Here is a 26573-nt window from a genome sequence, read left to right on the forward strand (position 1 = left end):
CCTCATGACGGGGAATGTGCACCTACTGCCTTTATAGCTTGCCAGTGAGAGCAAGAGGCACACGCATGTGCAGGAGAAGCCCATGTGTACATGCTGGCACACGCCATCCCAGACACCCAAGCAAAGAAGCGTCATGCTTGCTGGGGCACCCCACCCCGCGGCCCTCTGGGAGCACTGGACTGCAGCTGGCCAGAGGAGATGGGAGCTGTAACCCAGGATGGAGCAAGCCAGCTCCTCCCAGAGACTGAGGCGAACCCATCTCAGCACTGGGCAGGGGCTGCTGCATGTCTGGCCCCCCCTCCCGACTGTGGCTCCCTGAGGACTTGCGGCATCAGCCCAGGACAGGTTCCTCTCTTCTCTCCACACCAACCTCCCTGCAGCTGTTTGATGCTTACTGACAGAGCCCACAAATGGACAGCTTGCAGCCCACCTGCAGCTCCCACCACCCCTAGTCAACACAGCCGGCAGCGAAAGACAAAGGGAGTGGTGGGCCAGCTGTCAGGGGCCACCAGTGGCCCACAGCTCCGATTTAGCCTGAAAGGGAGTTCTGGAGAACCTGAAAGCTCAGACACCATGGTGTTTCGGTGGGACTAGGCATGCAGGGCAGGGGCAGAAGGGCGACCTGCCACGGTCTGGGCATTCAGGTCCCTGCAGGCATGGTCAGGAAGGCCGGGAGATGAAGCCCAAAATACCTGGAGATCTACTTTCTTGCCCATCCCTTTGAGAATGGCATTGATTTAATAAAGATCCTGCATCTTCCCCTGCCCCAGCCAACACAGAAACAGAGCGAGTCAGAAGGGGCCTCCCGGGCCATCTAGTCTGACCCCCGGCTCCAGCCGGCTCCGCTCACGACATGCCCACCATGTGGACATCCAGCCTATCCTTGAACACCCCCACCGATGGGGCCTCAACCACCTCTCGTGGAAGCCCATTCCACACCCCTGGGGTCCTAACCGTCAGGAAGTGCTTCCTGGCATCCAAATTGAACCTCGGTTCCCTGAGCTTGACTGCGTTGGAGCGCGTCCTGCCTTCCTCTGCAGGGGAGAACAGGTCTCTGTCCACCTCCGTGTGACACCCCCTCACATACCTGCACGTTGCTAACAGGTCCCCTCTGAGTCTCCTCTGAGCTATGCCTATTTCTAAGACAACCATCCCTCCTGGTTCCTTAGTTTTACTGTCAGGAAAAAGCCACCGAGAGAGGAAAGGAGTGGGGCTGGGAGACTGGCAGTCGGAGGGCCTCGGTCTCTGAGGAGGCAGGAGCAGCGGCAGGAGCAGTCAAGCGGGGGCAGTGGCAGGAGCAGCGGGTGCAAGGGGCCTGACCGTGTGTGCCCCGGCCTCGGCAAAGAAGTCACAAAGGCAAGCAAGAGGCAAAGAACAGAACGGCTCTGTAACAACACGCCCCAGGAAATGCGGAGAGCGAGCCTTTCAGAACGACGAGCGCTCTCTCGCCCGGGCTCGGGATGCTGACATCGGGGCCACCCCCTCACCACCAATTCCAAGGAGCCGCTTGTCAGCTTGAAGCAAAGTGGGGAAAGGAGGCGGGGGATACGGGATATTTAGAATGTTAGGAAAGGGAGGAGAGGCATCAACTCCAGCGGGCCAGAACAAGGAGTGGGCGAGTTTTTACTTATGGCATCGCTCCCAAACTCTGGAACAATTGGTGAAGGGCTGGCAACCAGACGTCGTGGGACTAATTACCCATGCGAATGTGCAGGAGACAAGAAAATTCCAAGGTTTGTTGCAGGCAGCGCGGCGCGCATCAATGGCGGCCCCTCCTTTCCCACCCTCAAGGTGCGGTGGCCTCTAAGGACAAAAGGGGGGAGACATTTTCAAAGGCTCAATCCGGAGGCAGGGGACTCCCACGAGCTTGACCCTGAAGAGCTCTCAAAGGAAGCAAGAAGGATAGGCGTATCCACCGCCTTTGAGCTGCAGGTACCGAAAGGTGAGCAAGAGAAAGGCGGAGAATAAAAGGGAAGGTGGCACTCCTAGGGTCACAGAAGCTGTGGGGGTTTGCCCTTGCCTCTCCCTCCAGCAGGGAATGATCCGGAAAGCCACTCTGCAAGCAAGAGGCATAGAGTCTTTTTGGGCCCGAGGGCCACAATCAAAGATGGAGAAGCTCACAGAGGCAGCGTTTCAGTGGAAAGCAGGGCTGAATGCAACAGAGGCAAGGCCGAAATATCAAAACCGTCAGCCAGTTTTAGCTTCATGCTCTTGCTGCTGATAACTGAGCCCAGGGAGAGGCCTTTCGACTATTGAGGATGGAACGGGGAAGTGCACAAAAGATGGGAAATGAATGACAGTGTGGGGAACCCCGGAGGCTTGTAGCAGACCCTCACGTGGGCTAGCCTGGACTCCAGGCTTCTAAGGTCCGGCACACCTGCTCTTATTATATTTATATCCCAACTTTCTCCTCCAAGGATATACGCTAAATATGTATCAATGAACAACTCTGCTTGCACAAAGACACGTAGTTAAGATCTGGTGCAGCTGAGCTGACATTAAAAGATGAAGGAGCCCCGGAGTGAGACAGTGAGATAAAACGGGGATTCAGCATTTAGCGAGCCAGCCAGCCACTGGCTGAGGCATGCTGGGAGCTGCCAGAAATTGTAAAAATCTACGTAAAATGCACGGGATGGTGCGGTTAGAGCACCTGCCCGTCTTACCGTGCCCCTCCACCTCCAAGCACCAAAGCCACGGCATTCCCTGTGAGGACACGAGCCAGCCGGGAGAAGTCCGAGTGCCTGTCCGGAGGCTTCTGAAAGACGCGCTCGTACAGTTCTTTCTGCAGGAGAGACGAAGGGAGGCCAGGCGTCAGTCTAGATTAAGAACACGAAAACCACTGCTGCACAAGTTGGCACCAGCTCACAAGTCCCACTCAACAAATGCCACCAGGTCTTTCGAATAGGTGGTCTGTAAGAACTTCACCCACAGGTGTGATGTGCTCCCCAGCGCACCACGAGGCAGGGCCAGAAACGGCCTGCTATGAGAAGAGCAGGGCTGTGCTAGGTGGGAGCGAAAGCGCCTCTCGTCCGTCGTTCTCGTCCCCCAGCGGACAACCTCCTCCCCGTGGTAAAACTCCGAGGAAGACGAGCCACGAACAGCAGCCTTCCCCTCCTGCTCCCCAGCAAGTGCTGCTCTGAAACAGGGGGCAGCATGTAGCCTTCAGGACTAGCGACTTCGACTACGATCCCACTTCCGAGCCGTCCAAAACCGCTGCCTTGGGCAGCGACCCAGCTGCACAAGAGCCTGCCGCCTTCAGGCCTGTTGGCTCAAGCCAAGTCGCCTTGCCCAGCATTTCGCCCATCAGCGGTGGCCACTGCATCCCGTAATGCCAGGCTTCGCCCACCTGCAGCATTTGAGATGTGCTGGACTACAGCTCCCAGCATCTCCCGGCCTGCTCCGTTAAGGGCAGCAGGCTGGACCAGGCTGCAGGCGAAGAAAAGGACACCTGTTTGCCAAAACTAAATCACTGCTCGCATTTTTTCGAGGATCCAAATATAGCCTGCGAACTTGGCAGGTGTAGCGACTGCCCCCATTCTCCTAAGAGGGTCCTATCCCTGCATCTCCAGCACGTGCCACATAAAATCTGCGTGGAGCAAATCATGCAGGGTGCGCCCTCTCTCTGCTGTTTTGCTCCCTCCTTCAAAGAAGTTAGGCCTGTCATTCTATAAAGGATTAAAGCGGCCTTTCCCCAGCCTGGGGGTCCATACAAGCCCCGTGCACAGCAATTCCCAGGATTTCGCATTGGCTGGGGCTGATGGGAGCTGATGTGCAAGGCATCCTGGGACGTCACCCAAAGGGTTGGCGGAGGCTGAATTTAAAAGAATCGTCAAAACAACGTGACAAGACTGCATTTTTGGAAAACGCCAGGTCACTGCTCCACTTAGGCTGGGCTAGTGAGGCACAAGAGGGACTGAGAAACAGCAAGCGGGAGAGGAGAGGGCTTCTGGGAGACAGTGCTTTCGAGGAGAAGGGCGAGGGCTTGGTCCGGTCACCTCACAGTGCAGCACTTGGACATGGGCGCAGGCCGCACAAGGGTGCAGGCTGGAGGAAGCACGAGGCTGGAGGACATGGCTCCTCCTCTGACCCATGAACGGAAGGGCTGCATGCCGGAAGCCCTGGAGAGCCGCCGCTGCTGCCAGTCCGTGTTGGCCAGGGGCCCCACCCTGCCTCGGCAGGCTTTGTCTGCACGTGTGTGTGTGTGTGTGTGTGTGTGGGCAGGGCAGGGCAGGACCCAGAGTGCTGTCCAGGCAGCTGAAAAGGCAGGGATCACGCCAGCCCCCAAGCCAAGGCATCGCAAAGAGGAAGGGGTGGTGCCCAGCCGCCCTGCCCGTCCACCTCGTGCTCTGGGCCCCCAAAAGCTGCCTTTACCGCGGACTTCCAGCTGAAGTCAAAGGGGATCCTGACACAAGGCTGTCACTGAGAAGCTCAGCTGGCAGAAGAGCAGAGAGACAGGTGTGGGGGCCGCTGGCAGTGGCGAGAGGAGGGAGCAGGGTGCCACCGCGACTGCCCCACCGGCCGCTGAGCGCCGTACCAGCTTGGGCAGGCTCCGCCGGGAGAAGACACGCCGGGGGCAGCGGAGGTGGAGGTGGGCTGAGCACCAGCTCCGCATGTTCAGCCACTCCACGGTGCGTGAAGGGAGGGGGCCATCCTCCCTGTGCAGGAGGATCAGCTGCTTCTGGGCCCGGACGGCCGTGTTCTCCAGCATTCGCTCCAGCTGAGGAAAAGGAAAGAAAAATGAGCACTCTGGTGAGGACGGCCAGCAGTGGATGATGGGCTGTGGCACACATGCACTCAGTGACCAGCGCTAGCCCACTGGCTCAGCTGCGTGCCACTGTTCAAGGATAGGCTGGACGTGCATATGGCAGGCATGTCATGAGCGGAACTGGCTGGAGCTGGGAGTCAGACTAGATGGCCTGGGAGGTCCCTTGTGACTCGCACTGTTTCTATGTTCCTACCTCTCCCCGCATTTTCCAGGGGGCTGAAGTAGGGGGAGGCAGTGAACGTCAACTTGGCTGATCCAGTGTCAACCTGCCCTAACCCAGTGTAAGCATATCAACCACACGCTTAAGAAGGGTTCAGATCATTTGGAACCCATTCCCAGAAGGGAACGACAAGGTCTGTGGGGTAGAGACCCTGGCCTGCAGGGAAAGAGGAAGGAACTTGATCTGCTTGAGGGGCAGAAGAGCAGGCTGAGGGGGGACAGTGCAGCAACCCCCAAGAGCGGCCACAGGGAAAGCTGTCCCTGAAGCTGTGACACTTTCGTTCGGAAGTGCATTCCACAACTCGGCCCTGGGCGGCGCGAGGAAGGACTCCCTCGCTGTGTCCTGATCTCCTGCCGGGCAGCCTCATGGGCTAGCTCCTCTGGGGGTCTGGCACGAGCGGGGGGGGGGCTTCCCTCTGGGCATCTCACCTCACTCTCCCTTTCTCCAAGGCAAACAGGGCCAAGTGGGCGCAACCTCCCCCGTGAGGAACGCAGCGGCCCCCGGGCCACTCGGGCTGCCTTTCCCAGGCCCGCAATGCACTTGCTCTGGGCACAGGGACCCGGCTCGCGCAGTGCCTCCCAGGAGTGGGAGCGTAAGCACACATGGGATGGCATACGGAGGGCACACACACACAGCCCCGTTACGCTGATCTGCCGCGTGCACAAGCCAAGGGGCTGCCCGAAGGGGCGGCTGGCAGGTGCCATCGGGGCTCTTCTGCCAGGGCCACGGCGGAAGGAAGAGACGGAGAGCCCGCATACCGGCAGATTTCAGAGCTGCAAAAGGGCTTACGTGGCCCGACTCTCATCCCAGGCGACCCAGTGCCTGCGACCTCATCTAGGCCAGCAGCCGCAGCACAAGTGCTGAGCGGCTCAACAGGCAGAACGCTCGCTTGCTCCCAGAGCAGCACTGAGAGGGTCAGAGCTGACGTGAACAGCAGCCCACGAGTGGGAAAGTGTCTCTCTCCAAAACCCTCCCAGCTCAGACGTCTAGTTCCATCGTTTTATCTGCTGCGTCGCTGCAAATCCAGCTCTGGCACATCGGCTTGTTTAAAGCACACGCGAGACGAGAGAGCAAAAGCTAAGCCCGGCTTTATGTTCGGCTGTGCACCCTTGGGAGAGGCCGCGGAGCAGTGTTTGGGCATCTGCTCTGCATGCAAAAGGTCCTGGGTTCAAATCCCCCCATTTCTAGGCAGGGCTGCGAAAGTTAATTAGAAGTTCTCAAGAACTGCTGCCAGTTCGTGTCAACAACAATAAACTACGGAGCCCAAGTGTCTGACACAGCACACCACAGATTCGGGCATTTCTAGCGTCCCCGTCTGTTTTTGTATCCTGTTTGCAAAACCATGAAGGAGCAGGATACCTGAACCCACAGAATTTCATTCCAAGGCATAAGAGCTAGAAACTTGCTCTCCTCTAAAAAAATAAATAAATAAATAAAGAACACCATGCAAATGGGTACCCTCTCCTTGGGGATAGCTTAAAAATATGATTGGTGTATAATAATACTGATGTTACCAGAGCAGTAATAACAAGGGTGAAAGCTGAATTTCGAAAGAGATGCTCTGGGCTGCTTAAAAGCCAGGCCCACAAAGGCCACATTCTTGTTTCCTGGGGGATGGTTTCTCAGCAGCAAAAGAAAGCCTTCTGCACATGCTCAGGGGTATCCTCCATAATCCTGGGCCCTGAACATAGCTCCAAGGTTCAGCTCTGCACCCCATGAAGGGTGCAGGCCCCTGAGAGAGGAGCACCCAGCCACCCACCCGCGGCCCCTGCGTTGGCATTCAGGAAGGCCTCACCTCCCCAGCAGTCGGCTCCTGCTCCCCCAGGCCCACGATCAGGATGCAGTCAGCCTGCCGGATGCAGCGCTGGGTCCAGGGAGTGAGGCTGCCATCCGACTGGTAGAGCACGATGCGGTGCATGTCTTCCTGCTGGCCTAGCCAACTGGACAGACGGTACTCGTGGATGCTGGAAGAGAAGCGGGTTGAACGGGAGCAAAGAAAGGGACGCCCCGGTGCACAGGGGTTCCCAGCGCATCACTGCACTCAGACCAGGGTGCCGTCTCCCCACCTCTGCGACTCTGCTGAGCCCCCGGTCCCCCTCCCACAACTGCTGCCCCCAAATAAGCTGCACAACAACCCCCAGCATCCTCCAGCCAGCCTGGTGGCCCTCTGGGATTCCCCAGAAGCCCACAACCCCTCCCCCGGGAGCCGCTGTCGGTCATTCACCAGCTGTTGTGCTGTTTTCTCTCCTGGGCATCCTGACCAGCTGGGAGCCTGCTAGGGCCCCAAAGGATCCCGCCCGGCCTGGGTGGCAACTCGACTGCAGTTCACTTCAGAACACTCCTTTCCTTCCCTGGACTCATTCCAGGAGCTCTGGGCCCTTTTTCAAGGCGGCGTCCCGCCCAAGCCACCAGTTCAGAAACCACCACTGGGAATTCATGGCTGCAGCCAGCTCTTCCCTGGGGCTCCCCTCTCGCACAAGAGCCCAGAATCCCTTCTCTTCCCCAGGGCAACCTGCCTGGGCCGCGGCCTCCCATTCGGGCCCAGGCAGTGGTGCCGGTGCCGGGAAGGAGCTGCGGCAGCTGCCATGGGGGATCTGTCCCCATGCTGGGCCCACCAAGCGAGCACATGGCAGCCACGATGAGGAAGGGCTCACAATGAGGAGCAGGGGAGGCAGGCCCACCAAGGGAGGGGGCCTTGTCTGGCCCGCGGGCCCTCCAAAGCCTGGAGCTTGTGCCCTCTGCAGTCAGAGACCACAACCCCCCAGAAAGCCCTCCTAAACCAGCCCCAGTGAAAATGAGCAAGAACTTTGCGGGAGCAAAACTGCCTCTGTGGAGGAGGCCCCAAAGCGTGGGGCGCGTTTCCCGCCCTTTCACAGAAGCGGGTCTCCCCCTGGCTGCATGTTCTCTCCTTGCCTCTCATTCCAGCAGAGAAGCCCACATCAAAAGGCATCGGATGTGTGCTGGCAGCCATTAATCAGACATCTCACGTCAACTTATCAAACAAAATTGGAAGGAGGGGACATCCAGTCACTCAAAAGCGGAACTAATTAACCTGACAGCTGCCTGGTATTAAAGGGACCTGACGAGCCAAAAACATCACAGGAAATTACGGCGCTCGCTCGCTCTCCCTCTCGCTCTCCCAGATTTGCCCTGGGTCTCTGCTATGCCACTGCCCACTCGAGTGTCGCACAGAGGAGGTCCTGACCTTTCATCCGGAAAGCCTTGCAGGCCAAGCCGAGCTTGCCAGAGGCCCCACGAAGCAGCATGTGACCCTCCTCCCCGCTCACACCCCAGGTAAACTGGAGGTTCTGCCTGTGCAAGCGGGTCAGATAGGTGGGGCCCACCTGGGCGTTACAATCTCCATATGAGGCTCTCTTCCAGGTGTGCCCCAGGAGGCGAGGGGGGGGGGGCTACAGGAGAGAGCGTCTTTCTTTCCAGCAGCGGGCAACTTCCGGGCACTTTGAGAACAGCTTTTAGTACCCTGCTCTGCCACTGGTTTTAATTTGCAATGGTTGTAATCTTGAACTCTTTTCCCTTTGCTGTTTAATATATATATATATACTGCCATGCTTTTATGATATTGTACACCAGAGAATTTCAGGTATGGGCCATTTAAAAGTTCAGTAGGGAAGGAGTCAAACAGATACAGATTGGTTACCTACTAGTAAATCTGGGAGTGATTCTGCAGTAGACCAGTAAGGATTTTTAACACCCAATCATTCAATAACAGCAAAACGATTCTCCCACTCCTCAATTATTCGGTCAAAGTGAAGAAAGCAGGGTGTGGGGAGGTGGTCACCAGCCACTGATGGGTGTGTGGTGTGTGTGTGTGCGCGAGAGAGAGAGAGAGGACTGAGTGCGATATTTTGATTGTTGAAACAAATTCCTGGGCTCAGAGCTGCAGAAGTGCATGTATTTTGAACCTAGTTCCAATGAGTGAATCTTGGGGCTCCAATTACAAAATGGTGCAGATCACATACACCTTCCTTTGTCCACTTGGGAAACACAATTGACGCTTCCCTTCTGCTGTCATGCACTTGGATTCAGTGCCTTCCCTCTTTAGGGCAGGGGTGGAAAAGCTGAAGCCCCCCAGATGATGCCGGGCTACAGTTCCCATTGCCCTGACTATTGCCCATGCTGGCTGGGGATCGTGAGAGTTGGGACCCAACGTGTTGGTGGGGCGCCGGATTGCAGAAGAGTGCCTCGCTGTGACCGAGCCCAGAGAAGAGGCACAGACAGTGCCCTACTCTGACCGATGCCCTGCTCTCTCCGCTGAGACACAGATTAGAGCAGGCACCAGGGGTGAGCTTTAGCCCCATGGGGTTCCCAGGGTTTGACCGCATGCCTGTCCACCATACAAATGTGGCCCCCAAAGGCCTCTCTGCCTCTTTGAACCCTTGGGCTGAAAGAGGCTTCTTCAAAATGGATGTCGCATCAGCTGCAGAGCAACACTTCCTCTTGCAACTTTAAGGGGACAATGAGGACTAGTTACCTGTCCAGAGCAGCTGCGCCAAGTTGCTGTTTGATGTTGTCGCTGGTAAGCAGCAGTGTGGGACCTAGGAGAGGAGAGGAGAGGAAGAGAAGTGGTCACCCTCTGGCACATGTCCTGCGTCCGAGCTGCCAAAAGTTCAGCACCCAGCAAGTGACTGTGGGGAACCATGATGCAGTCCACCCCGCGAGATGCTGCCTCCCACCCTCTGGGGGTGCGGGAGCCCCAGGCTGGGGAGCCCTGCCTTAGGTTGCGCCGTTTGTTCAGCTCACAGTTTTTCCAGGCTGAGGCCTTGGGCTCTGCTTTTTTCCCACTGACCATCCGCAAGGCCCTGAACGCCCCATCTGAAGAAACAGCGTTTCCCTGTGGAAAAGCCAGTTGTGGCCGGCTTTGGCCCTATTTTTATTTTGCTGCTATAAAGAGCAAAGAGCCGAAGTTTTCCCTCCAGAATAATTGCAGCTGTACAGCATGTCAAGCCAAGTGGGCCGAGGAGGAGAAGGGAAAGGATTAATAGCGAGCAGAGAAAAAGGTCATTGGCCGTATTGACGGAACGGCTTGCGCTGAGCAAAATATGAAATATAAACCCAGCCAGAATTGTGAGGCATTGTGCAAATAACTCAATTTCCTATTAATGAAATGGTGTGGCGGAAAATTAAACTAACGACTGGATTCAAAGCCGGATAAGCCCCAGGCGATGCACAGAAGGATGGAGAGGAGGCCTGAGCTGGTCTCTCCCAAGCTGGCACTCTCTGGCTGTGGTGAACTTCTTATTTAAAATTTTTGTATCCCGCCCTTTATAAAGAACTACAATCCCAGCATCCTTGTCCATGTTGGCTGGGGCTGAGGGGGACTTTACTGGAGCTGCAGCATTGTCCAGGTGTGATTACACTGCCAAACAGGACACAAAGGTACCGTTTATTCAGCGAGTGTGGGACTGGTGGGCACCGAAACCAAAAACAGCCCCTGCGCCTAAAATGAAAAAGGTGGTTTAAAAAATTTAAATTCAGCCTGTGCCAGTCAACACCCCCAAAATGGAAAAGGTAAAACAATTAAACTAAACAGAACTGGCAAAATTCTGGCGATCAGTTAAAACATACAAGCAAGACCTGTGGCAAAAGGCGGTCACGCATCCAAGTGCCTGCATTTTAGACCTGCCCCCAATTCCGTCCCTCAGGCTTTCTGGGCCCCCCAGTATCCCGACAGCCTTCCATACCTAGTGGCCCAGCTCAGGCTGCACGGGGCTGCTTTGGAGGAGGAATTGGGGGGGGGGGCTGCACCAAATTCCAGAAACCACCACCTACTGATGAGCTGATTTTAAAAAAGATCCTGGACTGCGCTGAAATAGACAGGCTGACTTTGTCTCTGAAGGAGAAAAATAATACATACTTCTATCAAACTTGGAACTCTTTTTATTATTGGCTAGAGAAATGGGAATCTGCGTAGATATGAACATGTCTATGGACTGCTCTAAAAAAAATAATAATGGGGGGCTGACCCAGTAGGTCTAATGTCTTTGAAGACTGATGTTTTTGTTTTTATTTTTTTAGCTTGTAGAAAATAATAATAAAACTTATTTAAAAAAAACACATTCCAGAAACCACCAAATGACAAGGAGCCAAGGACAAATAGGTGGGGAGAGAAAGGGGAAGCAGGCCTCTAGGAAACCCCAGCACACCCACCTGAGGCCTTCCTCACCTGTGTGGGAGAAGGGCCTTCTCCCACCTGTGGTTTCATCAACTGAGGAAAGGCAAACACCCAATTAATCTGGGAGATCTCTTTTTTAGAGCTGCCACCTCTTTTGACTCTACCCACTCATTCCTGCAGGCACATTTTAAGAGACGTCCCTGCTTCCCTTTCTGAGAAGCAGGGGAATCATCCTGTACATCACTTAAAAAAAGAAAAGAAAACTTTCTCTTACAGTGCTACAGTTTAATTCGCTTTGCTAGGGGCCTTGTAAATTAGCCTTTCCCAAGTCAGCATGCTGGGAGCTGTAATCAAAACTGCTGAAGGATGCCAGACTGGGGGAAGTGGACAAAGTCGTATCAAAAGGCCAAGTGTTGGTGGAATGGGGACCCATTTGGCTCTGCTTCTTTGTGAGACTTTATTACCTTTCTCTGGTTTAGACTGAAACTGAACTAGGTTGGTTTGCATGGTTAGGTTTTCCACAGACGGATGTGCCAAAACCTTCGCGTGGCAGAATGGCAGGCTTCTGGTTTAAAAACAGTCTTTAGAGATACAATTAAAGATCAGGAGGGGCCGCGAGACTGGTGGGCCTCAAAAGAGAAGTCCCCGTGAGCACCGCACTGCGAAGGCCCTAGCAACACTGCCACCGTCCGCGACTGAACAACGTGTGCGACATATTGTGATCCACTTTGGCCACAGTCTTGCAGAAGCACAGCCTAGAGCAGGAGACAAGCACAGCCACACAAATACAGAGGACGGTGTATGAAACAGGACGGCTCGTGCTGCAGGGCAGGCCTGGATGTCACGAGCCCTCAGTTCTAGTCCCTGTTCAGCCAGGAGGCTCCCTGGGTGACTTTGGGCCAGCTGCTCACACCCTTGGTCTGGCCTACCCCACAAGGTTGCTGTGAGGATACAGCAGAGAGGAGAGGAGGCTTGTGTGAACTGCTTTGGGATCCTTGTAAGAGCGGGGAAAGAGTCGCTATGCACTCTCAGCGAGCGGCAATCCGGGAAGGATCTTACCCAGCCACTTTCCCCAGATTGAGCCAAAGACCCCGCAGGAAGGAGGCATTATTCACCCTCGGCCAACTGCCTCCTTTGCTCATGAACTGTGTGTCTGTTTTCTACCACTAAGATTTGAAAAGCAAAGAGACAGACAGGCAGACAATTCGAGAACAGTCTCGGCTCCCGCGCTTGCAACACGCAGCAGATGCTCTCGTCTAACAGCATTTAGAGGACACAAAAAGCATCCGCGCAGCAAACAACTCCCCCCCCCCCACTGAGCCCGCACTGGGATGAGTCACGGCCGCCGCGCAGGAAGGGAGAGCGGCGCGTGCCTCTCACGCATCCAGTGGCTCCTCCTCGCAGTGCAGGGCTGCTGCTCGAAAGAAGACGACCTTGGCGGCCCCCGCCCGCAGCTGGAGCCCCTGCCCCGACAGCGGAAAAGGAGCAGGGGACACACCCGCACACCGCTGGCAGCTCGGGGACACTGCCAGGGGGCCGTTTCGGCGTGCGGCCCCCTCCCCTTTTTCATTGATTGGCTGCATTCCCGTCTCGCCCAACAACTGAGAGTCCCTCAGAGGTCCCTGAGAGGCGAAGCGAGGGACTCTTGGCCCTCACGCCCCGGACTGCGGGTTCTTGGGAGACACCTGGGAAGCACAGGGCAGGACAGAGTGTCCCTTGGGCTCTGCTGACGCTCCACTCCGGTCCAGCCAAAGGGTCTCCCTCACCTGGTGCTCACCCGAAAAAGCCAGTGCCGTCCCCATCGGCCTCGAAGAGCGGGGGCTCCCCCCATGGGGGCACAGAGCCGTGGTCCCCCGCCCCAGGGAGACCAGGCATCCCCATGGCCCACACCAGCAATCCCTCCTCCAGCTCCTGGTGAGGGGAAGAGAAATGTGGCTCTGGAGCCGATGAACTGAGCAGCAGTTTGGAGAAAGCGGGGCCGAGGCTGGCACACCCTGGAATTACAAGACGGGGCAACTCTGACTGGACGGAAATGTGGGACACTCGGGACCAGGGGAGCAGATGCTCATCACAACCATTCACGTGGCCAGGCCCCAGGGAGCGGTCAAAACGGCAGGCAGTGGCACGGGTCTATCTCGGTCCATCCGGTTCTAGCCATTTTCATTGCTAGCAGGAGCACGTCCTTCGTTAAGCAAATGGGCCACGCAGGACCCAGGCCCCACCCCAAAGCGCTTGACATTATTCAGGGGAAGCCTACCGTCCTTGCAAAACCCACCCCAGCCCACCCCTACCCCCCAGCTACTGCGAGGACTGCAGCCAAGGAGGAGCCGCTCAGAGCGGGCTCAGCATCCATGCACGCTCTACGAAGGGCTGGCACCACATCCTTCCTTGGGAGCCTCGGCTCCGCTAAGCCACCAGCAGCAGCGCCTGAGAGAGAGGCAGCACCCTCGGGCTCGGAGCAAGGAGGCGTCTCGGCAGGCTCGCTTTTGCTCAAATGCCAATCGGCGGCATCCTGCCCCCGTGCCGAAAGAGACGTCATCTATCCACGCAAGCAGCTCTGACGGCGGGGCTCCTGTGGGCAGTGCCTCCAGCCTGCCAAACAAAGCTTGAAAGGGAAAGCCATGCCGGCCCCTTAAGCAAAGCTGCTTCTCATCAGGACGGGCCTGAGCACTTTGGGCCTTTAGAAGTTGACCAGCAGGAGGTGGTGCGGGCTGGAGCGGCACTGTGTGGGCGGCGGGGAGAGGAGGGCGCAGCCTGGCAAGGGGGCCAGGAGCCACAGCTGGGAGCAAGCTCCCGGCACGCATAGGCAGCGGAAGGCCCCGGGGTCCCTGCCCAGCCTCTCCGTCTGAAATGAGGAGATGAGGGGAAAGGCCACCACCTGGCCTCTTAAAGGCGGAAATGGAGGGACAGGTGGCCCCTACCACTCCGGCTCGGAGGGAAACGCCTGGAGAAGCAGCGGGAGCCGCCCTGCATGCCTGCGTGCCCCTCTTCCGCACATCCCCGGCTAGGACTGAGCAACCACGGGGGCACATGCCAGGGCTGGGCGCCGCTCTCAGCCCAAGGGCCAAGCTCCATTTCCAGGGGTGGCCGGGGCCAAAAGGCCGGCCTGTGGTAGCTTCAGGCTCTCACTGCCAGGACGTTAGGCACAGGAGAGCAACCCCCACCATTCAGAGCGCAGTGAACGCCGTACAAAAGCAAGCAAGATGGCAAATGCTCCGTGGTTGGAGGGATGGGGTGGGGCTAGCAGGAGGAGGCGTCACGTAGGCCAGATTTGGCCGTCCGGCAGCGGCTCTGCCCCGCTGACCTTGAACAGTCCCCACTTCCCTGAACGTCACTGCCACCGACCATTCCTCCCAGCCCTGCCCAGAAGCCTGTCACTTTCCCCACGCTGCCCATCAAGGGAGCCATCTTGCTCCACCCACTTGCCTGCGCTGCTCTGTGGAGCAGCCCCTTCCTTGGATTTCAAACACTGCCCAAGCTCTGGCAAGCTCCGGGCATCCCCTGCCTTGACCCAGCCCAGCCTGCTTCCAAGCTGAGGCCTTAGAAGGGACTTAGCACTGGTCATTTCAGAGAAGCAGGCAGAGAGGGAGGGACTGGGAGAAGACACAGGGGCGCGAATGACCGGCTGCAATTCTGAGGAATCAGGCTCATGGCAAAGGCAGGTTTGTTCCTGCCCGGCTTCTTCACCAACACAACTGGCAAGACAAATGGAAAAACAAAATTCTTCAGGATGCTGCAGAAAGGGAGAGTGCAGCTTGCCACCACCTTTACACCTGGAGGGTTCCCAGCTTCCCTCCCCACTCAAAACAGGGGTACGGAGGGCTGAATTCCATGATGGAGCAGCTGCCTGGGACCAGATTCCGGTGATGGGCAGGGGCTGAGTTGCAAAAGGGGAGGAGAACAACCCTCTTTAAAAGCCCACTGCTATATTTGAGCTCAAAACCCATCCTAATAACTAGTAACTAAGCTTTTTTTGCGGGGGGGGGGGTATTTCACTGAAGAAAACAGAAGAAAAGCCAGGGAACCACCAAATGAGTGGGTACTGAGCCCGAGGAAGGGGGCACAGCATCTGTGGAACCCTGGGGGCCCAGTTTGGTACTCCAGGGGATGGATAGAGCTCCTGGGCCTCAGCTTCTGCAGCCTAAATTTAAAAGGGTGAGACCCAAAGCACAGGAAAGATCTTGCCCAAGACCCTAGAAAAGCCACCCTAGGCAGAGATGGCCCTGCGGGGCCAGAATGAACCGATGCAGGAGAAACTGGCCGCCTTGTGGCAAGCCAGCAATGCCAGTGTCAAGAGATTAAACTTTCTGTCTTCCCAGAACATACAAAGGTTGGGGGAAGAGTCCTTTGCCAGGCAAAGCAGCTAGGAGGGTGAGTCGCCATCACATATGCATCCCAAAAGCAGAAAGGGCAGGGAAGGGCGAACAAGCGGCCTTTGGCTCTCTGAGATCCTTCAAGCATCGAGTCCACACCTTGACTGGCGCTCATATTTGCACTTGCGGTTCGATTTCACGCAAGTGGCAGAAACTGCGTGGAAGCGTCAGACCGGTTGCAAAATCTGCACCAAAAAATCCCATCCCTCCATTTGTGCAACTTTCTAAAGTTGTGCAAATTCTGCATGAGGACTAAAGAGAGAAATGGTCCATTTTCACCGCTGTGCAACTGTGAACTTTTTTTCGCTTTTTCAAATACAAACACCCACCTGAGAATCTGCAAACGTCATGTTCCCTGCATGGGACTGCAGCTGGGATAATGGACAAGGTATGCTCATGCGCTTCGTGAGCAGAAACATATCCGTATACACCCCCAGGGAAGTGCAGCACTGAACTTGGCTGGCCCTTCCTCCAGCCGGGAGCATGCCCAGAACCAGGACTCATGCAGAAGCACAGCAGAGCACTCCTCCGCAGTGCGGGGAGGCTTTTATTCTCACGCTTCCTTACACACTGGCTCATGCAGGGCGCACAGGAACTCCCTTCTGGGAGGGCGAGGGGGGTTCTTCGCACATGGAGCTTTGCGGGTTTCCCTGACCCTGTGGTGCAATGGATTTTGCGCCAATTTTTAACTGGGGGGGGGGTGGGAGCACAGGCCCAGGCCCAACACACTGGGACCTGCCCCCATCCAGGCATGCTGCCCAACCCACGGGTCTAAGGCTGGCTTTGCTGTAAGCAAGCTTACCGATAGCGGAGAGGGCGTGCTTGAGCTCCAAGGTGAAGGTGGAAAGCGGGACCTCTTCAGAGACGGGCATGATGGCGACAGTGGAGAGGTTGCTGGCGGGGTTGCTGTTGTCCCACTTGCTGCCTGCGGCCTGCAATCCAAGCGGGGAACCTGCACACAGAGAGACTGTCGGGGAGCTGCGCTTGGCTCCACGGGCGCAGACACAAGTGAGCCTGGCGGGGAGTGGAGGCTGAGAAGAGTGGCTCGCTTCCCCACCCCACCCCACCGAGTGACAGGGAGAGGAGGCGCCGAGCGTCCCGGAGCAAGCAAAGGGCACGCCTTGGACAGGGGGGCTCCAGCAGGATTTAATGGGACGGTTCTTGCTTGCGGCAGAGGGCAGCTCTAGGGGACACAGCTCTGGGGTGACGAAAGCCTTTCAAGCGGATCGCTTCCCACACGATAAGCATGCCATGAAAGATACATGGATTGTGACGGTTTTGTTGCAGGAACCTGACAGATGCAAGCTGAGGGCCACACCTGCACACCAGGGACACAAAGCAGCTGCGTGGTGTGGGAAGGGCTGCATGAAGACAGACTGGGAAAGGCAAGTTCTTCACAGTTTCCTGTTGAAATGCCCCCCCCCCCCCCAATCTGGGCTATTTGCCCAGATTTAAAGCGACAGTGATGCGAGGGGGAGGTTTTCAGCAGGAAGATGTTAAGGGGTAGAAAATGGCTTGGGAAAAGTGGGTGGCCGGCTGCAATCCTCTGACTCAAATGTGCTTAAATAGCATGCCTGGTTTGTCCCCATGCCTCCTGCAGACGCAAACTGTGGCATGGGGGGAGTCTGCACTGCAGCTTCAGAGCCACTTGGAGGCAGGTGCCCTTCCATAATCAGGCTTAGGGCCCTCAACCTCTTTCAGCTTTAGGGCCAAGCTCAATCTAAGAGCAGCTCATGTAGCAGGAGGGATCGAAACCAACAGGGGGAAGATGCTTCCCTTCCCCTGTCTGACCTTCCCTGGCAGAGGGGAGACATGTCCCCAAGTCAGGGGGTTCCTGGCCACAAATTCAGGGATGGCCATTTGGACGATTATCCTGCTTTGCTCTGAGGAAAGGTTTCCAGGCAGGGAAAGAGCCAAGGATATAGAGGAGGAAGTGTGGATGGAGAGCCGGGCTGGATTGGCCAAAGACTGACACACACCTGGGCAGAGCTCCCATTAAAGGCATCCAGAGGTACTGCACCTTGCAAGCCCCAGCTTCACTGGATGGCCTTAAAATCAGCCTTCCCCAAACCTGGTGTGCCCGGCTACAAGTGGAGGATGCTGGGAACTGTAGTCCAACATACCTGGGGCCACCTGGTTTGGGGAAGGCTGCTCTTCAGCCAATCAGGTGATTAACTGGCACCATTTCAGCAGCCAGCTTCTCCCACCGCCATCAAAAGATGACCTCCCACTGCTGAGGGACGGAGGGAGGGAAGGAAAGAGGGAGCCAGGAACGCGATGTCCTACCTCCTTGCTGCAGGCTGCCAAGGATTTTCTCGCCTAATAAATGGATGAGTCGAGTGACAACCTGGGGAGAGAAGAGGGAAGGCCAGGCAGAAAGAAAAGGGACGCGCCAGCTGTCAGACCGAAAGTGGCACTGAGACCGAAGACCCACATGCGCCGTAGCCCACAAGGGGGACCCCACTGGGATGCACAAGGGCATTTGGGAGTTGCAGGGGGGGCTCTGCAGCGCCCCCAAATCAAAGGCATTGGGCAGCCATCCCACCCTTCCCTGCTCAGAGAACGTGATGCAGCAAGAACAGGGATGGAAGAGGTGAAGGGAAATACGGGTCACGACTGGAAGCAACTCAGAGCAGCAGAGGAGGCCTGCTAATGCGTCGGACCTCGGCTCCCAGCATTCCCGGCCACAGGCCATGCGGAGGGGGGCTTCTGGGAGGTGAAAAGCAAAACAGCCACATTCGGCTCACCCTGCCTTTGCAAGCTTGTGTGACAAACAGAGTTTCAGGGAAACCTATTATTTCTTTGCTTGGGTTTGGTAAGACACTCATTTTTCTTAAAATGTGCAATATTTCCGTGTGCTTCTCTTCACTATACATTTGCAACATGGGTGTCACAGTTGGCAGGCGAAAGTGTGTGGAAGCCATCTCGCCACATGTGCCTCTCATCCTTTATTTGAGGGGAGGGGAGGGGCAGGGGGATATGGGGCCCCTGCCTATTCCACTCTAGCAAGCCTCTGCGGTCAGACAGAGAGGTGGATAAGAATTAGCAGAAACAGCGAGGCGGATTATAAAAATAAATTAAAACTGGTAAAATATCAGAAGGAGCTCAATGAAGAGACTGTTGCTCCGTTGGCATCCTGGCACCGCCCCCAGGCAGACAGGCAGACAGACACACCGAGAGAGAGAGAAGCACAAGGAAGCAAGATAGAGACCTGCTCAGGCTTTCCACCCAGATTCTGGTCCCCCTTGGAGGGAAGGAGAGACCCCACCACCCACCCACTCCTGGCAGCCAGGGAACCTGTGTGCCAGGAGCTGAAGAATAGATTGCAGAAGCCAGTGTGTGTGTGGTGGGGGGGGGAATAACATCACACGGTCTTGTTTAATACAGTCCAAAGGTCCCTTGATGCAAGGCTTTTGGGAAGCTCAGTGGAGAGGGGGTTGAGGGCCCAGAACAGACGTCCCCGTCCATTAACTTCACAAACTCCCAAGGTCACGGAGAGAGGAGTCTGCTGCCCTCCGCCAGAAACTGGGCTCCTTCACGTGATGCCTGACTCAAGAAAGAGCTCGGAGAGAGCACGCAGCGGGTTGCTCTCTGCTGCTGGGTGAGTCACTCTGCCACTGCCATGGCAACGCACAAGGAACATCCATCCCGGATTCGAGCGAGGCAAACGGCACGCGATTTCCTCGGAGTTCTGAAGCACGCAGAGCATTTCTCTCATTTTAGAAAAGGGGGGCATGTGGTTCTTTTTCTTGCTATGAAAGGAAGACGGTGGCTCAGCTCCTATTCTTCTAAAATGCCAACAGGGAAAGAAGAAAAACTCAGGCGCCGCAAGAAACTTCCCAGCTGCATCTCCGAGCTCTTTTCACTCTGCTGAAATGCGCAGCGTGAGCGAGGAGAGCGCCCTGCCGAAGCAAAGCACGGCTTCGGACAAAGCTGGGCGGGGGGGGGGGGGAATCTGAAGCCAGACAGGCTGGAGTGGCCTCTTTTCCACTAAGTTGCCCGCTTGCGTAGCTAAGAGTCCGTGCACAAGCATGCACCAGCGTGAACCTGCTAGGCAGACGGACCGCGAGAAGGTGGTGGCCAAGGGCTGGCAGAAAGAGGCAACAGCTACCAGGCCAGCTGCGAGTTGTCTGAGCCATGCTGCCGCCCTCAGGTGTGGTGGCCAGGCTGCCTCCCTCCTGGTGGATTCCTGGGAGCTGGAGGGCTTCGTAAGCAGTCCTGCATTAAGCATCAGTATCACATCCACAGGACTTCCCCGGAAGAGGCCATCCCAGGGCCCCTGGGCCACCTTTAGGGGACCACAAGCTATTTTGGGTCCCAGGTACAAGGCTGCAGGCAAAGCTCAGAGCTGGGGATCAGCGACTTGGTCTTGCCCCCACTCCCAGCACGGAAACGAGTTCACCAGCAGCCTCTCCGAGGCAGGGAGCTCAACTTTGGGGTGGGGAAAAGGGACGGCTCCGTTCTGCACGGTGAGGAAGATGCTGTAGAGGCCAGGATGAGACCTATCCTGTGCCCCCTGCAGCAAGGTGTCTTCCCCTCCTGTTCAAAAGGATCCCAGCTGGATGGCTGGAAATGGTCTCCTAGAAGTGCCAGGCAGAAGGAGCAGGTAGGCAGAAATCAGCTCGCCTGCTCGACAATGGATGCCCATAATCCTTTGGATTTGCAGACTGGGAAGCATCTTGATTGGCTGGAGCCTTGCATGTATTACAGGAATCAAGCTTTTTTATTGTTTTTTACAGGGAGCAAGTCTGAACAGACAGGCCTGTTTTGAAAGCCTAAAGCTGGATGCAGATTTTCACATCAGTCAGTTTTATATTAGAGAGGTGGCTGCATGCGCATTTTATAAGAAAGGCAGCCAGTCGCCTACTAAGGGCAGAACTTGGTGGGGTGCCAGTCAGCCATAACCAGACCACGTGCACAGAGAGCGCTGCACATTCACCAGACCTGCATGCAGCAATTCTTGAGATCAAAGCTCCTCTTCTAAAAATCATGTATAATTTTCCAAAAAGAAAAAAAATTGAACAGACAAAGGAAGTGCTTTACAAAACTGGAGCACTAGCCTCTGAGCAATGAAGGGCGCTCATGGCTCGCCATCTTTCTTTCCCTCCTGTGGCCATTAAAAACAAACCCCCAGTTCATCTTGGGAGTCTTGTCTCTATAGAAAGGCTGTGATTGACAGCCTGTTTTACAATGAGAGTCCTGTGAAATTCACCTGTCTTTTAACATGAAAAGGCAGAGCTGTTTAGTGTGTGTGTGTGTGTGTGTGGAGAGAGCGAGCGAGTGAGCAAACACGAGAACACCCCTCCCCAGTCTATTCCATGGGGTGGATGAGAATCAGCTCAAACTAGAAACATGGCCCAATTTCCATATGAAGAGAAGAGCAGCTTCTCTGGCAATAATATACAGATGGAACTTTCTTCTAAATATAGAGCAGCAAAGAGCCTTCAATGCGCACTTGTGCACATGGGCAGAGTGAGGAAGTGGCTGCACTTAAGCTCCACTCCGCAGAAGGCAGTCCAGACTTGGCAAAGGGAAAAGTCAAACTCTGCAAAGAGGATCTGAGCGCAGTCCTCCAGCCACGACGCCCAGCCTGGCTCAAACAGGAGAGCTCAGAATCCCAGTCCTGGCCTTGGAAATGCACACCACGGCTGGAGCCCCCTCCTCTTTCCATGCAGACTGTAGCCCCAAAGGCACAAGTGCAGCTTCCGAGCTGTTCTGGGTGGGCAATGAGGCTGAACGGAGATACAAGGAATCTTAGTGGTGCCCAGACCCCTGATCCTCGAAAGGAGCAGCACAAGGCAGAGGCAGCCCTTCCAGAGGGTGGGAAATGGGTGTCTGCAGTGGATGGTGCCCTTCCATATGTTTAAAGCCACCCTGGCTGTTAGCTGGATTTATGCATTTCTCAGTATTTCATTTTTATAAAGCCCCCTCGAAGTCACGTGGCCCAGAAATGCTTGAAAACAAATCAGTCACTCAGAACAACTTTGGCCTAATCTCCATTGTCTTGTACAAATTGTGCTTCTTCACATAATTCATTCCAGGCCTGTTCTTGCCCTCAAATCCAGTTCAACCACCACCCTGCTTCTGAAGTTTTGGCAGGCATGGCCAGGGTATGTCCACCCACATTTCTGCTGCTGTAATGGCCAGAGGTTTGCTGTACTTTCTGACGACCCCAAAACAAACAAATGCAAGAAAGCGCAGAATCCCAGCAAAACTCAATCCTACAGGCTCAGACTCTTGCAGGTTATTGTGCAGTTCCAGCACACAGCGCTGGATGCAGAACCGCTGCATCTCGGTGACTGGCAACTTCTCGAGAAAGGAGGCCCACACTGCCAGCTCAGAATCCAGCAGGGGGGAACGCAAGGCTACCTGTTCGTAAGGAATAGATCCCCCTGCCAGCACCTTACCTGCGGGAATTTGCGCTTGATTGAGGTCAGTGCCCCTTCGGGGAGTTTGGCCAACTCAGAATCACGAACAGCATGCACTGTCGTTACACGGGGCTGATGGGTTAAGGCTTCAACCTGAAAGAGTGAAGAGAGAAACAGAGAGCGAGCTGGTAACCCCATAAAACTGGGGGAGGGAGGCTAATGGCAGCCTCCCCGATGTTTTGGCTGACAACCCCCATCAGCCACAGCCAGCAAAACTAATGGAAATGACAGGTGTTTGGGAACTGTGGTTGCTCAAATGCTCTAGGATGACAAGCTACCCACAGCCTTGCGCTTACCGGGATGTCAAAACAGACAGACATTAAAGAGGTGCACCAGCAGAAGCAGCTCCAAAATCCTGCTGGACATCTGGGGACCAGAGTTTCATTTGGCCCGTCTTTGTTCACTTTTGCCAGGGACTGCAAAGGACGTTGTTTTAAGGTTACAGTCCAAGGGGGAAAATCTCTTTGCTTCTGTGAAAGAACTGGAGCTTTTAAAAAATAAGTTTGGGGCCTCTCTTAACTCCAGGCCTGTTTATTGTGGGGGGCGGGGAATAAATGGAACAAGGAAAGGTTCTTCTAAGCCATAAAACTGGCTTTTGGTTCATGTCTGCTCTGGATTTGCTTCCTTCCAGTCGGCCTCTGATGGAAAGCAGGTGATACTTCTCCACAGCCTGCAGCTGCCCTGGCCAAACCAGCCAGTTCTTTCCCATGGAGAGACACAGAATTGCCAAGGGCAGAGATGGAACTCTCCAGATGTGTGGGACACCAGCTCCCAGAAGCCCCTGCTAGCATGGCCAATGCTTGAGAATGCTGGGAGGCAAACAGTGGGAGACCCACGGAATGAAGCCGTCACGGCAGCTTCAGGGCTCCACTCTTGGCTCGCTGCTGGCTAGAGGCGGCTTCCTGCTGCGACCCTCTCCAAGTCGTGGCTTCTTCACCCAGGAGGCCTTTGAGAGAGGCGGGGGGGGGCATGGGAGGGCTCACCCTCTCTTGGCTGGCCCAGGACTGGCAGCTGTGCTGCCCAGTCAAGTTGCCTAATTAGGGATCCACTGCCAAAAAATGCAGCGACAGCCTCTGGTTTGCACGGCTTCAGAGGGGGATTAGCCAAATCTGCAGAGGAAAAGCTCTGCCAGCTACGACACTTTAATCCAGGGGTTCCCCACATGGAACTGGCAGGCACAAATGTGCCCGCAGACACTTCTCTCAGTCCCTGCCCCTCTAGACTTTTCTCTTTTAAGAAGTGAATTACTCAAGAAGAAACTGGCAAGCTGAGGAGCCAAGCACTGGCCTCTGGCGCCAGCTCCGACCGGGTGCAGAAGAGCAGCAGTGTGCTTGGAGCTGAGAGCCCACCAGGCGCAGACTGAGTTTCCCAGGCGACTGAGCTCATTGCTAGCCTCTCCACGCTGCCTTCTGGGAAATGTGAGGGGCCACGGCCGACTGGCAGCTATTTCATGAATGGACAAGTGCCACCCTGCCCCGGCAACCATTTTGTGCAGCTGCAACTCTGCAAGGCTCCAAGGGTGCCCACAAAGTGAGCTGAAAAGGGCCCGGTGTATCCTGAGGTGGTGAGTCGCCACAGATGCATGTTGCTGCGGGACTCCCAGCCATCACGGCCTGCTTGCTGGCTCTGTGGAGGCGGAGGCCTGAGCAAATGCATGGAGGAGGAGTGCTGTCGATGGTGACTAAGGGGAGACATGATAGAAACGGCCAGAATTATGCCTGCGATGGAGACACTTCTCTCTCAGTGTCTCATGATGCCAGAACCCAACAGGGCCATTCCATGGAGGTGCTTGGAGGGATGGTCAGGACAAAGAAAGTTCTTCCCACAGCACAGAGAGAAAACCATGGAATTCGCTTCCACACAACGCAACAATGGCCACCATGTTGGATAGTTTTATAAGGAAACTGGACAAATGCCTGGAGAAGGCTGTCTAGGGCTGCCAGTCCCGAGGGCTTATTTGCGCTTTCCTGCATCGGAGGCAGTGTGCGATGCTCACCACAGTCGCCATCCCAGGCCCTCTGCCAGCAGCCTTCCCTGAGGGAGGTGAGGGAAGCGATAAAGGGAGCGGCCTTTGAGGTGGTAGCCCCACAACTGCAGAGCACTCTGCCTGGTGAAAACCTGGCATTCTTCTGGGGCCAGGTTAAGTCCTTCCTCTACTCCCAAGCTTCTGGCAGCATCTGACACGGTGCTTGCTTGCTTGCTTGCTTGCTTGCTTGCTTTCTTTCTCAGTTCCTGGTAGCTTATTCTTAGCTGATGTTTCAGCGCTTTCATCTTTAAAATCAAAGGCTTGATACTACATTTCATCATGCCATGGACCATCCAGAAAGTTTTAGCTTCTGGGTGGGATAGAAACGAATGAATGAATGTCGGACTGCCTGTTCCCAATTTATGCTTCCTCCCTCCCCTTTTTCAGTTCGAGATGCTTGTGGCTACGAGAGGCAAGCAGGATACAGGTTTGCTTTGAAAAAAAATATCGCTCTCACGCGATATGCACTGCGCCCCTGTGGAACAGCTCTGGCTCCCTGGTGGAGGTGAAGTGCCAAGACGGAGGAGGGGAGGAGGGAGCAGCCAGCGGGGCTGCAAAATTAAGACCGCACGAGTACATCATGTCCCTCCGGAATGCCATCAGGCTGCCGCCTGTATCGACCAGCGGGCAGCTTGATTGCTGCGAACCACAAGGTGGCCAAGTCCCTTCGCACTGAGCCCGGCAGTGGAGAGCACTCTGCTGGGGCAGAGGCTTCTGGAGTCAATTAAATGGGATCCGTCCTCCATGCCAGAAGCAGGGAAAGTCATGGGCTCAGGCCAGCCCCCGCAAGAGGGCTGTTCCAAGAGATCGGGGCTCCTCTGCCCCAGTGGACAGCAGCAGCAAGGGCTGGGTGCTATGTGGCCAGCAGGAATGTGGGAAGGGTTCACCTCAGTGAAAGAGTGCAAAGCGAGCAAAACACTAAACACCAGCCCTGCAAGGCTGAGGTTCCTTTTAAGAGAGACAATGGGATGAAGCACGAAGAGGGATGGATCAGAGCCTACCAGCAAAATGAAAGTGAAGCAAGGAAGACAGGAAACGTGGGAGATTTCAGGCAGGTGGGAGTCAGACCTCCTGCAGTTTTGGAGAAGCTTCACGGGGGAGGTGAGGACGGAGGCCAAGCAGGGCTGGGCCCAAAAGATGGAAACTTGCTGAGAACTAGGCAGTTCCTAACTCTCTGGGAAGGCCTGGTGAGCCAGCAGAGGTGAGAAGGGACAGGCCTAATAGCCTTAATCAGATCATCGCATCAGATTAAGGGGACAGCCAATTGAGAAGTGACAGATCTGGTTAGTTTTAACATAATAAAGCCTTTAATAGAGGGCTTTTTTTCTGACCTGCCTGGGAGGGAGGGAGGGACCAGCACAGGTCTGGAGCTTTGGATCCCAGCCAACAAATCTGAATGGCTGCTGGCCTTGAACTCCCACCTAGCTAATATTTATGAGCTGAATTAACCAGAATGTTTAGCGCAAGCAAGCTATAATATCCCAACCCCCTGGAGCGTAAAATGGAATTCAGCACCTCACATATTGGCTTGATGCGGCATCTGTTAATTTAATTTCACCTTCATGGCAATATATCACGGGCTGCTGGACCGAATGTTGCTCTGGAAGTGCCTTTGAAACAGTTATTTCATTTGTTTGGCTGCCGAGTTTACTTAAGAGGAGATCACAAACTGGCTGAGCCATACAAATGCTGAGATAATTATCTAACACACTCGTATGCCCCAAGATTATGGAGCAGGGAAAGAGTGAATTTAACAAACCACTTCAGCTTGACCAATGACAACATTTGCTGATTTGACATAATGGATGCTGCTGGCATTAGCTGAGGAAAGAGCTTTGTTTTGTTCCTTAATTAAAAAGAGCATGTATTTGTGAAAACTGTAGCTCTCTTATCCAAGCTGATGCAATGATATACTGAAGAACTATTATTTTAAAGGAGTTAGGATAAAGCATGGATTTGTAGAACCTATGAATGCTGAAAGTATAATTCCAGAAGCCAGATTATGATGCTTGTTCCTCTTTGTGTATGCCAGCAACATATTTGAGAAGGCTGTCAGTAAGAGCGATGTTAAGAGGTCCGGAATAGCAGGCAGAGATACAACAAGCAGCCTCCTCTGAGGCAGGGTCACTCTGATGCCTTCACATGGGAAGGGCTGAAGGATCCAGTCATGGTTGAAATAGAATTCCCCACTCAAGCCCAGCCAAGGTTGATCAGCCAGAACGGTAACTCATGCAGAGGATGGAAGGCAGCCTCCCTTGAGAAAAGATACATTCCGCTGAATGACCCAATTGCACCCGAGGAAGGATTAGCCATCCCCAGCCAAAGCTGATGGGAATGCCAAGAGCAGCAAATCATGTACAGAACGGCCTCCTCTGATGTTAGGTTCTCTGTATCCACTAGACCTTTATGTTCACTAGACTTCTTGTGACATAAAGTTTGGGAATTTGGAAACAAAGGAGCCCCTTGTTAAGACACTAAAAATCACTCCAGGACCCCAAGAAAATGCTGCTCAGCCCCCTCCCAGGGCATCTGAGATTTTTTTCTCCGGTCTCTGCTTGCCAATCCTCAGAGCCTGAAGGACTAGAAAGATGCTACTTTAAGAAAAGTTGCTGCTTTACTTTTTCCTCA

The 26573-nt window shown here is 55.1% G+C and overlaps 1 protein-coding gene across 1 annotated transcript in view; it reads right to left on the reverse strand.

Moving 5' to 3' along the window:
* PNPLA7 (patatin like phospholipase domain containing 7) overlaps positions 1-26573 on the reverse strand; it is a 67392-nt gene that overhangs the window by 18681 nt on the left and 22138 nt on the right. Inside the window, exons 17-23 of the mRNA XM_044453036.1 lie at positions 21899-22012; positions 17778-17838; positions 16294-16443; positions 9478-9541; positions 6781-6949; positions 4535-4717; positions 2664-2782 (exon numbers count right to left, since the gene is read on the reverse strand). Of these exons, the coding sequence (XP_044308971.1) occupies positions 2664-2782; positions 4535-4717; positions 6781-6949; positions 9478-9541; positions 16294-16443; positions 17778-17838; positions 21899-22012 (860 nt within the window). The remainder of the gene's footprint in view (positions 1-2663; positions 2783-4534; positions 4718-6780; positions 6950-9477; positions 9542-16293; positions 16444-17777; positions 17839-21898; positions 22013-26573) is intronic.

The sequence above is a fragment of the Varanus komodoensis genome, unplaced genomic scaffold (genome assembly GCF_004798865.1).
Source record: "Varanus komodoensis strain SLA01 unplaced genomic scaffold, ASM479886v1 scaffold77, whole genome shotgun sequence".
NCBI classification, from domain to species: Eukaryota; Metazoa; Chordata; class Lepidosauria; order Squamata; family Varanidae; genus Varanus; species Varanus komodoensis.